This window comes from Cinclus cinclus, chromosome 1 (genome assembly GCF_963662255.1).
Source record: "Cinclus cinclus chromosome 1, bCinCin1.1, whole genome shotgun sequence".
Classification (NCBI taxonomy): domain Eukaryota; kingdom Metazoa; phylum Chordata; class Aves; order Passeriformes; family Cinclidae; genus Cinclus; species Cinclus cinclus.
The window spans coordinates 18,136,095-18,152,443 of NC_085046.1; the positions used below are offsets into that span (position 1 = coordinate 18,136,095).

Genomic DNA, 16,349 nt, shown 5'->3' on the forward strand with positions numbered 1-16,349 from the left:
ACTTCTTGTTGCAATTTTAGTTCACATTTTAGTGAAAACATAAGCTTAAAGACAGATGCAGAGAACAGAATGGAGTCCCCATAATCCAGGAGGAAAATTGTCAGTGACCTCCCCTGCCACTTAGACAGCCATAAGTCTATGGACCTGGACAGGATCCACCCACGGGTACTGAGGGAGCTGGCAGAAGAGCTTGCCAGCTAACTCACCTTCAACCATTTACCTGCAGCCCTGGCTAACCAGGGAGATCTCAGTTGACTGGAGATTAGCAACTGAGACACCTTATCTATAAGAAAGGCTGAAAAGATGAAGGGAATTGCAGGACTATCATCCAGATCTCAGTGCTGGGGAAGTCATGAAGCAGATCACCTTGAGTCCCATCACAAGGCATATGCTGAACAACCAGGCAAATCAGGCCCAGCCAGCATGGGCAGGCCATGATTGACCAACCTGATCTCCTTTTCTATGATAAGATGACACACTGAGTAGATGAGGGAAAGGCTCCGGATGTGCCCACCTGGACTTCAATAAAGCCTTTGACACCATTTCCCACAGCATCTCCTGCAGAAGCTGGCTGCTCATGGCTTGGCTGGGTGCTCTGCTGGATGCACAGAGAACTGTTGGGATGGCCGGGCCCAGAGGGTGCTGGTGAATGGAATTACATCCAGTGCTGCTCCCCAGGGCTCAGTGCTGGGACCAGCTGTGTTTAACATCTTTATCCACGATCCACGTGCAGGGATCAAGGACACCCTCAGTGAGTTTGCACACACTGAGACACACTGAGTTGGGTGGCAGTGTTGATCTGCTGGAGGGCAGGAAGGCTCTGCAGGGGGATCTGGACAGGCTGCATTGATGGGGAGAGGCCGGAGGTCTGAGGTTCAACAAGGCCAAGTGCCTGTGCCTGCTCCTGCCCTTGGGTCACAACAACCCCTGCAGTGCTACAGGCTGGGGCAGAGTGCCTGGAAAGATGCAAGCTGGAAAAGGTCCCAGGGGTGCTGCTCAACAGGAGCCAGCGAGTGCCCAGGTGGCCAAGAGGCCAATGGCATCCTGGCCTGGATCAGCAACAGCGTGGCCAGCAGGACCAGGGCAGTGACCATCCCCCTGGACTCAGCACTGCTGAGGCCACACCTCAAATCCTGTGTTCAGTTCTGGGCCCCTCAATTCCAAAAGGACACTGAGGTGCAGAAGAGAGTCCAGAGAAGGGCAATGGAGCTGGGAAAGGGTCTGGAGCACAAGTCTGATGAGGAGAAGCTCAGGGAGCTGGGGATGTTTAGCTTGGAGGAGACTCAGGGAATAGCTTACCTACAGCTGCACATCTCTGTGCTCTCTGAAAAAGGGTGTAGCAAGGTGTCAGTCTCTTCCCCAGATAAAAAGTGACAAGACAAGAGGAAATTACCTCAAGTTTCACCACAGGAGGTTTAGAGTGGATATTGGGAAAAATTTCTTCATTGAAAGGTTGATCAGGCTGATCAGAATAGGCTGCCCAGGGAAATGGCAAAATCACCATCCCTGAAGTGCTCAAAAGGCATGTGAGAGACACAGTTTAGTGGTGAATAAGGTGGTGCTGAGTTAACAGCTGGATTCTATGATTATAGAGTTTTTTTCCAACCTTAACCATTAGATGATTCCATGAATCCTTCAAATTCTTATGACTTTTAAAATTAACCTAGGAGGAAAGAGTCAATTGCCAAGCCTTTTATTGCTTTACTTCTGACTTCACTTTCAAATACACCTATTTTACAGCACACCATGCTACTGGGTATTTCTGTGCATATCAATATGCACTAACTCAACACACTTTCCCACAGCACATGGACCAATTTACAAAGGTAAGCAAAGCAGCTGATCAGAGGGCTAGCTTCTAACCTATGGTTTTCCAACTGGCAGCCCATGATGCTCTTAGCAGCCCTGACTGCCACTCATCAGTAGCTGCAGAAGCTTGCAGCACAACTGACTGTATCCAGATGCTCATATCCCAAGTTCTGTGGTACAGCTTCACCTGCCTTCACCAGTATTCCATAACATTTTGTGTCACCCTTGGGTTTTACCAGAAAAAAAAAAAAAAGACACCTGAAAAAGTCACCTATAATATTCTTTATTATATCTAAGATGATCTTTCCCTATCCTACAGACTTCAAATGTGCGAGGTAGTCGTAAATACTACTTGAAATAATACCATAATAATAATAATAAAAATAATAATAATAATAATAATAATAATAATAATGACAACATAATAGTATCTCAATATGGATTTAAAAACTGGTTTAGAATGGTGAAGATCTTGATATGAGTAATTATTTTAGTTAAAGCAAAACAAATTAATGCTGGCAGACACATACCTATTGCTGTCAAAAATGTAAATATTCTAAGAAAAAAAGACTATTTAGAAAAACATTCTGAACACAAAGTTTATTAAAAATCACATCTAGAGTTTCAGTTATGTCGATATTGTACATACATCATCCAACCCATATATAATTACTTGAAGTTTATTCACTTCCTCCAATGAAAAATTATCTTCTAAGCTCAAAACATTCTTGTTATTTATTTTCCTTCTCCCCTAAAGGACCTGAAATTAGTATTTCATTTTCTCTAGGGGAAAGAATCCTGTATTTTCTAATTTTCTTTTATACTTTCCACATTATTTTTACCCTAGTGTTTTCTTCAACAGGAAAAAAAAAAGTAAAAATACAACACATGTACACTGAAATGAAAACACTGAAGACAGGAAAAATTCTCCCTTCCCCCATAATAAACCTGGAAAAATTTGGGGTAATTTCGGTGATTAATTTGTGTTAAGTTCAGAAAAATATGGTAATGAACAACCAATGTAAACACAGCTCTGTCTGAGGAGACAGCATATTCTGAAGATACTTCAATGAAAGTGTGTTAATTAAAATTAAGAATCACAGACAGCTAGATTACAGTTAATAGAAAACCTAACTCAAATTCAGCTAATCAGAGGCTATCTGCAGAAAAACAAGTATCTTAGAGCCTACAAAGGAACAGTTTTTCCAAGACCAGAGTACAAAAAGAAAAACCCACAGACAATTTGCAGAGCAGTGCAAGCCACTACACTGCTGCCAAGACATTTTTATCTGGAAACTGAAATCTTTGCATAAATTCTATCAATAGATGTGAAGTTACAGACAGCACAAGAACAGACCCAGCAACAGGATATGCACCAGACTGACCACATCTACATCTGCTGGCAACCCCCAGCCCTCAGAATGCAGTGACATCTCATCTTCCTACTCCCTGATTCAAGCCATCTTCAATGAAGCAAGATCACTGACAACGTACAAAGACTAACCAGGGAAGATCAACCATCTCAACCCTTGAAGCCTCCAGAAAGACCTGAAAATTACTGAGTATCTACTTACACCAAACTTCTGCTATCTATTCATACCAAACGTTTTTACTTCAATATTTTACTGATTTTTTTCATGCTTTTTCTTCAAAACCAACTAGGTACTATGAAAATTCCCATTACAGTTTCTTTCTATTTTAACATCCATGCTTTGTAATACTTGCCAAAGTTTTTAACTCAAAAGTCAAAAGTTCATTTTTCCCCAGCTCAATACAGCAAAAAGGATTAGCTGTGTTAGAACACATGGCCCAGCCAAGGAAGAGACTTCTATCTACAAAACCAAATCCACACTTCCTTATTAATCAATTTCTAAACTTCAGTGGGATAGCAATATACCTTATCAATATACACCTATATACACCTATCAGTTCTACACCTATGGTATCTTCAGACACTATATAAACCTTATAAACTCACAAAATACCCACCTTAACTATTTTGATCTAAATGACAGCTTAAAACCATGCCAGGATTTGAAGCAAAAGTCAGCAAGGAGCTAACTACACAATTTTTCAAATATCCAAAAAAAGACAAAGTTGCAATGTTTTGCTCATAAACCACAATGAAGAACCACCAGGAATCAAAGTATCTTTTGCCACATGAAAGAATCCCCAGTTGGCTGAAATCACTAACCGAGCAATCGAATGCATGCTGTCAGTACTTCTCTTCCAAAGTGCTATGTTCTGCAACTTGACAACTTAAGAAATTAAGTCATCTTCATCTTAAAATAACCATTTCTCGATGCTGACAAATTTGCCAAATCTCTGCCCCGTCTCTATTCAGTCATCTGTCCCAGGAGAAGGAAAGATTTTTTTTTTTTTTTTAAAGCAGACAGTTGACAGGTAGAAGAAAAACAAACTGACTACCTGAAGCATTTTGGGGTTTATATCTGGATAAATTAAAGAAACTTGACCTAGTTCTTTTTATCAAGGCATCAGATAAAAATATATGCAGATTCAGTTAGTTCTGTCAAAAACATCTACTACAGATAATAAATCTGTAGACTATGACAAGAAGATTGGAGGCACTCAACAGCATTCTTCCAAGACCATCCACTCAGTAAGTACTACAGGTGACATTTAGTCACACTTTCACTCAGTGTCTGTAAGGTAACAGGAGGTGAGATAATGTAGAGTACAATGTAACACAGTGATGACATGCAAGGTGTATCATGATCTGGCTACTCAAACTTTGGAAGTCCAAAACCATAAACTCTCCTACCATATACTGAAGACTAGCAAGCCCTGCTAGATGTTGCAAGAATCCAAATTATAAGCATACATTAAGTTTAAGATTCATACACTGATCTTCAACATAAAGCACCAGAAGGCTGTAAGAAATGCCTACCACATTTGCCTGCATTTCCAAGCAAACACCAACATATTTTTTATCAGACTGAAAGTACGTGACTGACCCAATTCAATCTACATGAAAATACAGTATGCAATGGTTAATTTCAATGTTCTTCTGCAACATACCACAGCTTTATGCTGAAAATTCCTAGCTATAAAATGTTAACATCAATTCTAAGCAAGGCTTCTCCCAAGTTGAAGAACTCCTTGTTTACTTTAGAGACATCTGCCAATGAATACAATGAAACAAACAGTCATAAAACATTTCCACATAAGGATTATGCAATTCCTGTAAGGGAAAATATTTTGTTCTAGCCTCACTTTGGTAAGTAATTTTGCCAAAGAACCTTCCAACTATTTACTGAAGTATCTGTTATATTGAAATCTATGTTTAAAAGTTTTTGAACGAGTAGTACTTGAGTCATGTAACACTGTTTTAAAGCCTGAATACTCCATGTAACCGTAATTTGTATAATGTAACTATAAACTACTGCATAAATTAGGCATACATTTCAGTAAACTGCAGCTAAACAAAACTTTAAAGTAGCAGACCTTTTCTCTGCTGCAGCAAAGTGCTTGAGATAAGTTTATGAATTCATCTGTGTGTTTACAAACCAAGTAACAAGTACACACACAAGCAGAGGGAAATGCAGCATACAAAAAAAAAAAAAGGAAGAAAAAAAAAGCATGAAGGAAGCACAGTCAGAAATGGTATTAATACTCCCACTTTGATACGTCGGGGAAGTACACAGAAACTATACTGCACTTCTTGTACTCCTAACCTTGAAGACCAGACACTGCAATGATAAGCAATTCTGTCATTTTTGAGTTGCAGTACAATAAGGTTTCAGGTCTGTATTCACTAGATACACCAACAAAATGCACACAGGAAAAAATATTTTCTCATACTCATGAAATGCAAAGCAAACAACACTCACCTATCTATGTAAGGGACAAGAAACACACATCACTCAATCAACAGCATTTCAAAGTAACAATTTTCACCTTCACCAAAATCAGAACAACAAGAAGACTCCACAATCATTTCACTTTTCTCTCTAATTCTGTCCAGTCCAAGTTTTGGCTGCCACCTCCCCAAACTTTCTTTATCCTGACTTCCTTATGCCCCATCTGTGGCACCAAGACACACCATGGTGAGTTGAATCTGGCTGGATATTAGGTGCCCACCAACACTCTCTGTCACTCCCTTCCTCAGCTGGACAGGGGACAGAAACTGAAGAAAATGGTACTAGGTCAACAAAAAGACAGGGAGAGATCACTCACCATCAGAGGTAAAGCAAATTCAATTTGGAGAGAAATTCATTTATTACCAAGCAAGTCAGAGTAGGACAATGAGAAAATAAAAACTGAATCTTAAAATACCTTCTTCCCACCCCACAGTTTTTCCCAGGATCAACTTCACTCCCCACTTCCACCACCTCCTCTCACCCAACAGCACAGGGGAATGGGGGCTGTGGTAAATTCATCACATGCTGTTTCTTCTTCCTTCTCAGTGGCAGAAATCCTCACACTCTTCCCCTGCTCCAGCATGGGGTCCCTCCCATGACAGCCCTCTACCAACTTCTCCAACCTAAGTCTTTCTAACAGGCTCCAGTTCTCCACAAACTGCTCCAGCATGCCCCCCCTTCCATGGGGAGCAGTCCCATAGGAACACTGCTCCACTACAGAATCCCCATAGGTCCCAAGTCCTGCCAGCAAACCTGCTCCAGCATGGGCCTCTCTCTACACAAGTCCTGCAGGAGTCTGTTCCAGCATGGGCTTCCCATGGGGTCACAGCACATCTACCTGCACCAGCACGGGGTCCTCCACAGGCTGCAAGTGGGTTTCTGCTCCCTGGTTGGCTTCCATGGACTGTAGGGGGACAGCCTGCCTTCCCACAGTCTTCACCACCAGCTGCAAGGGAATCTCCACTCCAGCACCTGGAGCACCTCCTCCCCCCCGCCTTCTTCACCGACCTTGGTGTCTACAGAGTTGTTTCTCTCACACATTCTCACTCCTCTCTCCAGCTGCAGTTTCTGTACAGCAGGGTTTTTTATCTGTTCTTAAATACGTTATCTCAGGGGCACTGCCACAGCTGCTGATAGGCTCAGCCTTGGCCAGCAGCAGGTCTGTCTTGGCTCCGGCACACACAGGGGATGTTTCTGGCAGCTTCTCAGGGAAATCTTTCCTGTTGCCCCTTTATTAACAAAACCTTGTGACACAAACCCAATACAGTATGTTCTCTCTAAGTATCCTTAGGCAGACTTTTTATTCAAGATATCCAGCTACAAACTAATATTCAATGCCTTGTAGACTGCACAGTCATTCATAAATAAGAGACAAATAACAAAAGCACAAAGACTTCTTTTCTGTAGTGCACTCAAAACTAAAGCAGTTCTTCTAGTAATGTTTGTTACAATATTCTTAAAGTAGCTGCAGTAATATTCTTACATGAAATATCCTTTAAGGAAAAAATATGGATACACATTAAGGAAACATTCATTTTAACATTTTTTAATAATTATTACAAGGGATATCTTCAAAGAGACTTCACAGTATATTTATTAATCCTTATTGATGGACAGTATTCAAATTGAAGAAAAAAAAAAAAACCCAGCAAGTTTTCTTCTTCTAAATTAAAGTTTAGTTCACCTGTATTGTGACTATATTTATCAACATTCATTCTAGTTTACAGATACAGTTGTTAATAAGTACAGATCCCACTCCCCTGCAGGCAGCCTTTTGAGCCAGAGGTATCAGAGCTCTGACCACAAACATGTCTGCATATTGAAAGGCTGCATTCCTAGTTCCTCCTTCTTTGCCTCTTTCTGTTTAGGCAAAAGGCAAGTAATACTGTACCTTTGCTTATTTTATACTACATAAATGCTGGGGGTGAGGTATAAAAATATGGATACATCAAAAAATTCTTATGAGCGACTCTACAAAAAAAGTTTATAGATGAAATGCGATGAAACATTTTTTAAAAACAGAATTTGGAGAGAGCTCCAACTCTTGTTATATTAATGATTTTTTCAAAAAAAATTCAAGTGTTCAGACTCTGGATCATCTGTGCAGCAGATGCAGGCATAGCACAGGTCTCATAGGACAACCAGCAGGAACCTACCACTATGAGCACACCGCATACCTGAACTGGGTAAACAGTACAGCTGCATTTCTACTGCTCTGAACCCTTAAGTACTGAGTACTGTATGGTCAAAACTTACTCTGCAATGACAGTCCTTTTGTCTCCACACCAAGTTCCAAAAAACGCATGTGCAAGCACAGAGACTCCAGTTATGCCAGACTGAGCTGAGATACAGATGGATGCTATCTCAAGTCTTAGGTGGCTAGCTCCACAGGGAGTCACAGCCCTCTCAGCAAGCATATTAGCCAGGACTAAAATCCAGGTGGCTTATTAGACAAGCTGTAGTGTCACACAGATGTGCTGACTCAGCTCTGGATCATGGCTGCATTTAACTTCCTAAGCCACCCCACCAAACAAAAAACCAAACAGAAATGCCAAGCAAAAAAAATACTACTGTTATTATGACATTAGAGTAACTCGTACCAAGTCCAAACTGATTCTTCCAGATGCAAGGACAGGCTACAATATTCATATTCCAGTGAAAAAGATCAACAGCAGTAATTCACCTGCAATGCAAGCAATCCGACCTCACATTTAGCATCTGAGCTACACTTTGACAGAGTAAAACTTCCTGGAATTCTTAACACTTAAGTTCAGTACAGAGATCTCCTGGTCTCTCTGAATCAAGCTGGATTCACAAGAACAGGACCTACACATAGCTAAAAAGCCTGACCAAGCTACCTGTACAAATGGTGAACTCCCACCTGAACTCTATCACACAGATTACTGATGCTCCTTCATGATTAGTACGAAGAGCAGTAGCTTGTAGTAAACCATAAACACATTGTCTCTTTTTACCCTACATACACTATATTTATTCTTAGATCATCAAGGACACATAATAGGATTATGAGGGGGGAAAAAAGTCTTTTTGAACAACAGTTGTGCTACAAATCCTATACTTAGTTCTCCAGTCTTTCTTTGGGTACCAGAACTATCAGCCCTTGGACAACACACATGCACCATCCAATTTCTTAAGCCAGGACCCAAAGTCCCTTATGTAGTAGTCCATATATATATACAACCTCACAAAAACCTCAGAATTACTTTTTTCTACACCAGTATGTATTTGCTCTGCTTTTTGATTCCGAAGTTCAGACACATCTGAAGACACCAAAAGGGCCCACTATGCAGGGTTACAACAGCTGGTGTTGATGCAGGCAGATCTGAGAGCAGTCACAACCCATCTTGAAGAAACTTCAATTTCAAGCTCACCGTACATCAGCTAAGAGAAATGAGCTGATTTAGACAAAACTACGATTTTTCAAGCAATAGTTACAAACTTACACAGTGATGTAAAAAGTGCATATTGGGATTACAATCTTCAGTTATGTACTACATAAGCACGATTAAAAAGTAAGACAAATAATGGCCAGCCACCTCAACATATCCATTATCCAAACAGTTCCGGTTTATGAAAAGTCACACTTTCTCTCACAGACAAAAACATGACCCTGCTGGAACCAAAATTCCGTGTGACTTGTCCAGCATGGAACAGTGCTTTCCAACTAGTAACTGACCATTCAGCAGCCAAGACACTGGCTCCCAGCTCACCAACAAAAACACAGAAGTCAACCAGCCACCACTTTGGCTCCCACCCCGTATGTACCAGCCTAGAGGCAGCACACAAAAGAAAGGGAACACAGCACACACCAGTGCATAACACTTGATAGTACAAGGGAAGCCACCTGTCCTAGTCTGCTGTTAAGTGAACTTCTCTGGTGACCCACCAACTTGCATCATGTGCTCATGAGTTAGCCCATTTCTTTTCACTCTTAAAGCGAGACTAACTTTTGTGTAAGCAATTAACTGCAGTTGTTTGTCAGAATTAATTTGCTCAGCAAATGAAACTTAAAAAAGAAAAACAACCAAGAAAGGTACCCCAAAAACACACAACACAGCATCAGCATGGAAAAATAAGCCTTGAGCACAATACTGAGGTCTTTTTAAAGAGTAAAAGTAAGCAGAAGCATAGTCAATGCAATTTGGTTAACTGAATTCTGGTTTAGTTTGTAGGCAAAAAGGCCAAGAGAAAAACTAAGCTTCAGTCTCATACAGTGATGATAAGGATGTCTGCTTTCATAAGCAAGTGTGTTAAAACTTCTGGGTCTGGTAAACTGCTTACTGTAAAGCTCCAGTTTCCATATGGAGGTCAGGGCTTGAGTTTAGCTTCTCAATGTCAAGAACTGCTCCAAGACACTTCAAGATACAGCCATCATGTTTCTAACTCACTAACATACAAAGAGTTGTTAAAACTTCAGCTGTTACACCCCACATGCAATCGGTTTCACCCGAGAACCACTTAAACCTACACTACATTACAAATGGGATTTCTTTTTTCAAAACAAAATCAGTAATCAACATCTTGAACTACACAGACACTGTTTGGTGGAAACAATAACAGAATACACTAGGCAGACAATTCAGTTATTACTATTCCTTTTTCACTTCAAACAGCCAAGTAGTCTACCAAAGCTGTTCTACTGGTAAACCCAAGAAACTATCATAATGAAGTGAGACACTGTTTATTGTAGAACTCTGGACAGTTCTCTTTCACTCATTGTGTCACTAAAGACAGAATTAACTATATCCCAAACCACAAGGATTCCCTATCATACTCTTGGAAAATCCTCTTGTCTTTCCAGCTGTCTCTCTCTCTCTCCTCTGTATTTTTAACTTTGCAATCAACCTGTACGTATCAAATTCAGCAACATTAAAAAATACTACTCTAAAAACTTTACACAGCTGATGGTCTCCCAGGAAAAGAAACAGCCTTTCTTTAGAAAGGGTTTTGATTTTCTATTGACAAATACTTGAATAGCATACAAAAACCAATCCCTTCTTGCTCCCACCAACAGGTCTGCTTTGGAAGAACTAAGACCCAACTACTCTGGGCATTATGAACACGTTAATGGCAAAAAGTGGAAAAAAAGCAGAGGAAAGAGATTCTTTAGATCAGTGCCAAAAATTAATTCAACAGTAAGTCTTGCCACCATTTCTACAGCACTTTATATTAGAGAAGGAAATAGGTGCAGCAAACAGGTCATGTAAACACACTGATAGTCACTGACAGTAACTGAAAATTTGGTCTCCGACTCCTCATTTGTTTTTAGATATGGTAGTTACAAACAGTTTACACACTGCTCTAAGATGGCTGCACCACCTTCTCTTCCAATGGAATTTTTTTCAGAGGCAAAAGAATAGCTCACTCTTTGTAATATTCTCACACCTCTCAGTTTATCTTTTGCTGGAAAACAAATTAGGAAGTGCCAAGTAGGGAGAAACAGGATTCTCTTTTTCATAAAAGGCCTGACGTCATCCAGTTTCATCTGACAAACATACAAGTCTGAGCAAAACAAAACCTCACATAACCATGTTAAAAAAAGCATTATCTGAATTCCCAATACCTACTATAAAACAATTAGAAAAACAGAAAGAAAATACCTCTTCAATTCTAAGTATCACACTCCAAGTAAGCATTAGTTTTTGAAATTAACAATACTACTTATTGGGAGTGTTCCTAGACTGAAGCTTTTAACTGGCAACTTAAGGTTGCTGTAAAAGAAAATTAAACACAGATTTTATTTACTTCCTGTACCTAACTATGTAATTGTTAAACTGACAAAATCAACCAAAAACCTACACCATGGACGAAAAAAAAAAAAAGCATAAAAACAAACAAACACAGAAACTAAGAAAAAACCCACTACCTAAAATAAAAAACCCACACCCTTACACTGTCAGAATACTTCAAAGACAGTTACATATTTCCACTGTAAAAAATAAGAAGAAAAATGGTCTTTCTGAACAGCATTTAGATGAATTACAACAGAAAGTAAAGCTCTCTTCTGTTATTACTGTAACCTGGGTAAATATTATCCACACAAGGATTACAACTAGCATTACTTAATAAACAAAACACATACCACTCTGGCTGCTCTTTCCTGAGATTCACACTTTCTGCAAAACCATGGTCCAGTGGGTACTTGAACAATTCCATAGCAAGCTGTTTCGAACAAGACAAAACAATTCAGCAAACATAAATAGTACTACAACACTAATAATATGTTCTAAAAGAAGCTTACTGTCAGTTGATCTCACATAATTTTAATTATCAAGAAACTGACATCTATACATTGCACATGAAATCCTATCATAGAAGTAAAAGAAATTAAATACAAGCTTAGATTTTAAAAATTATGCAGAATTTGCTAAATGAAAATAGAACACATTAGCCTGAAAAGTAACATAAGCACTCAAAAGCAGCAATGTTTCATATGTGACCTGTTTTGCTATTTATTTACCTGCAAAACAGGTGAGACACTTCACTATAAATGATAGATGCTTGTTATTATGAGGTCTTTTTTAAGAGAAAACCGAAAGTAACTAACAAACCCGAGTTCCTCCCAAGACATTTATTCATACCCTTACTATCCAGTTTTCTTAGTCGTATCAGTAAATTAACTGGTCTTAAGCAGAAAATCCATAGTGAACTGAACAAAGTTTGCTTTTTTGCCCCAGAAAAATGACAGAGCTGTCAATACAAACTGAATTGAGCATCAGGACTTGGATTAGTTGCAACTTCAGCAAGGCTACAACATAAATCCTTAGGAAAGAGATTTTCAGACATGCAGATTTATCAGCAAGACAATCGTCTATATTTTTGCAGTATATAAAATCAACCCCAAGAGTTTGTTATGAAATTCCACAGAAAAAAAAAAAAAAGAGTTCAGCAATTTGGCAGTATTGCTCATGCTTGAAATGCACACATAAAGCAACCTTAAAAACTATAGAGGGAGTGAATATACAAGAACACAAGTGCTGTGAGTATACTCTAATATTTGTATGGGTGTAGCAAATAACAAATAACCAAAAAGCCAAACATTTTGCTCAAAGATAAACACAAAGTATTAAAGATAAGTCAGACTCAATTCCCAACAATCCTATGTTACTTAAATACAAAAATCAGATTTAAGTGTGTAAGTAGAAAAAATATGATTAATAGAAAGTTATGAAGAAAGTTGAGGTTAAATTAGTAATTTCTAGTTATACTGTACAAATATATTGATTTTGTGATAGCTTGGAGATGAAAAATAGTAATGCAACAGTGACATAAAAACATCTGGCTAATACACTTTCATTTCCATGAAGGAAAGTCAATGAAATAATTTCCTATTAAATATGTCCATGTAGTCATATTAAGATCAGCTGTCAGATTTTCAAATACTTTATTCAAGTACCTACACTCCAAATTATTCTGATAAGCCCTTTCTACTGTATAATACAATTTTTTAACATGAGAAAAAAAAAATCTCATTTTCATTGCAGCTATATTAACCACAGATGGTGGGGGGACTTTGAATTTCTCTTTAGATATTAAGAAGGATCATCCACGTAGGGTAGCAAGTGACAGTGCAGAATAGGAAACAAGTATAAAATGCAACTCAGAGACAGGGTTGTCAAGTAGATCCAAAGGCAACAGGAGTTTGGCTAAGACCAAAGTTGAAGTGAAGCACTTCTACATCTGCCAGGGTAACAGAGCAGTCCTAGAGCCTAGAAGAGTCCATCACAGGTTTGTGCTCTGATACACCATGATACCATTTACAGAGTTCTGTTTATGCTTCCACTACTGTGCAAAGCTTCTTTAAACACATGAAGAGATCTCGTCCTTCACAACTTGCCAATGACTTCACAACTTAAGTTTGCTCTGAACTAAGAATAATTATAATAACAAAACAAAGCAGTTAATGAAGTTTTATGGATAATACTGCTGTTCGCACTTCAAATACAGCTACATTTACTACAGAAAGTCCCCAAAAAGAGTGGACATGCCTCCTCTACCACCTTAGTTCACATGACATATCAAACACAAAATGTAAAGCATAAATGCTACAGTAAATCAAAACACAGAGTTCTTCGTTTAAGATCTCTCTTAACAGCTTCTGCATTAATACCAAGCAGCACTCTGCATACTTCCTGACAGATTCCAACTGCACATGACTTTTAAAAAGTTCATTTTCTTGTACCTGCTGAAGTGTGTTGCTCTACACTAGGAATACTTTCTATAACTGACTTTTGTTCCTGCTATTTCAGCTCCAACTGCTGCTATCATCCAATTCTTTCACTGAAAAAATATCAGCAAGGTTCTAGATACAAAGGAAAATGTCCAAGAGAATGCAAAAGGAATAGCCGTTTCAGGTATGACTTCTAGAAGTATTCACATTTTAGAGTTCTTCTTCATGATCCTAAGACTCCACAAAAGCAGACAACCTACTGATTAACATTACTCAGCTCTTAAGACGACAGAAAACCAATTGAAAACCAGATTAATTTCAGAGGTCCTGTCAGCTCCCCTCTATGTTCAATCCAATGTTAACAAAAATAACTTAATTATTTTGTATCCCTCCTTAAATCATCACTATTTCTCACAATTCGTCAACTTACAAGGGAGCATATATTTGGAACAATCAACTACTATATGACATGAGCGCACTTTAAGACCAAGCATGAGACACACATTAGGAGCAATTTCACATGCACTGGGCATTCAGATTAATGAATTGGATTTAGGATTTTCTGTCTCCTCCAAGTTGTCCACCACCTGTAAGTAGCCAAAAAGCCAGTGACTGAGTTCACATGACTGCTCAAGAGTTGGTACAGAAAAACTGCCATCTAATTCCTTACTTCTGCAACTATAAAGGAAAAGTTATGATGACTTCCTTCCTCACAATGTAAGCAGCAGAATTGTTTCTTCCTCTGCTCTCACACGAAGGGTCAACCCACTGACAGAAACAAAACAATCACACAGAGGGAACATGCCAGCTCCTGAACTGAGCTGGAAACCAACCAACCAGCCTCCACTAAGCCAAACAAATCCAGCATCAGCCATTCCAAACAGCACCCTCCCCCTGCAGAACCACAACAGGAAGTCTCTTCATCTACCAGGGAACATAAGCCAAATGACATTCAAGGAAAGGCAGGCAGAGATAGAAATCACATGACAGCTGTCTTTGCTACACACTCCTCTCTTCCAACCCTAAATCCTCCTTGTCTCCCGGCTGCCCCTCAAATAAATAACATAACAATAGCAATAACTACCAGAATAGAGTATAGTAACAAGTTCTGCCAAGACAGAAAGCAATTTTCAGAGTCTTTGAAACGCTCAGCTGAGGTTGTTAACAGGGTGCAAAGGCAGACTGGAAAGCACAGACACAGAAAACATGCACGAGAAGAGGAAAGGGGAAAAAAACTGGAAAGGGGAGTTCTTCCTTTCTCACAGCCATAATGCAGGAAAACATACATACTAAGTCTCATGTGAGGGAAAAGACAGACAGACGGGAAGGAGAGAAGATGACAGAGCAAGTCAAACCAGAAAGCACGTGGCCTTAGAAACAGGGAAACGGGCTTCATGGGTAAAAAGAAGGAGCTGGGAGGGGGAGGTGAAAAAAAGGGGGGAAAACGGCCGGGGGGTGGGGAGGAGAAGGAAGCAGGCCCAGGGGAAGAAGACAGGGAGCACCAAGAAGGAAGTGGGGAGGCTGGAGGCCGGAGCGGGTGCGCTGCCCTCGCCTGCCCGCTCACCTTGATGCACTGCGACATTGCAGCCGTGCCCATCGCAATAGACGAGCGGGTTCTCGGCCCAGCCCCGCTCGTCGGAGCACACGCAGCAGCCGCCGATCATCTCCTTCATGCTACTGGAGAACTCGCCCTCCAGTGACACCGGCAGCAGCAGCGGCTCGCTGGAGACCATCTAAGGGTTAAAAACACCGTCGTCAACACCGCGCACGCCACACGCGCCTCGCCCTCCGCCTGCCCCCTTCCCCGGCGGGGTCTCCCCTCAGTCACTCAGCCGCAGCCGCCGCCACCGCCGCCGCGGCAGCGCTTCGGGACCCATGACCGCCGGCCGAGCGCCTCGTCTCGCCCCCGCCCGACCAACCGGCCAGGCTGTGTCGGTCGGGCCGCGGCGGCTCCCGAGGCGGACGCGGCTCCGCGGGCGGGCACGGCGGCGGCGCCGGCGCGCAGGCGCACTGCGCGCGCGCCCGCGAGGCGGGCAGGCCTCGGCCCGGGGCCTCCTCGCGAGGGTTCGCGCGCCGCCCGCGGAACGTGAGCGCCGCCGCGGCGCCCCGAGCGCGCGCCCCCTCCGCCCCCCGCCGCCCCCTCCGAGAGAGCGCGCGCGGGAGCGCGCGCGTCGCCCCGCCGGCCCCGCGCGCGCCCGACCGCCCGCGCGCGCACCCACCTCGGCGCGCGGCCACGGCCCGTCCCCCGCGCGGGACATGGCGGGGCCCCCCCCGCGCGCCGGGGCCGCGGGACAGCCCGCGCGGCGCCGCGTTCCGCCCGGCCCTCCCCGCCCCCGCCGCACGCGCCGCGCGCTGCCCCCCGCCCGCCCCTCGGCCGCGGGGGCGGGGAGGCGGCGGACATGCGCCCCGCTCCCGCCCGCGCGGCCACTGCGCGGGCCCCCTTCAGGAAGGCCGCAGGACGCGCCCCA

At 41.8% G+C, this 16,349-nt stretch overlaps 1 protein-coding gene across 4 annotated transcripts in view; it reads right to left on the bottom strand.

Annotated features, from left to right (window-relative positions):
- Window positions 1-15,795, bottom strand: part of MLLT10 (MLLT10 histone lysine methyltransferase DOT1L cofactor) — a 124,791-nt gene extending 108,996 nt beyond the window's left edge. For 3 of the 4 annotated variants that reach the window (XM_062507428.1, XM_062507420.1, XM_062507412.1), the window contains exons 1-2: window positions 15,446-15,795; window positions 11,794-11,873 (exon numbers count right to left, since the gene is read on the bottom strand). In XM_062507428.1, coding sequence (XP_062363412.1) covers window positions 11,794-11,873; window positions 15,446-15,614 — 249 coding nt within the window. In that variant the 5' untranslated portion in view covers window positions 15,615-15,795. Of the gene's footprint in view, window positions 1-11,793; window positions 11,874-15,445 lie in introns of those variants that run through there. The other variant, XM_062507438.1, reaches the window with a different exon arrangement.
- Between the last annotated feature and the right edge of the window lie 554 nt (window positions 15,796-16,349).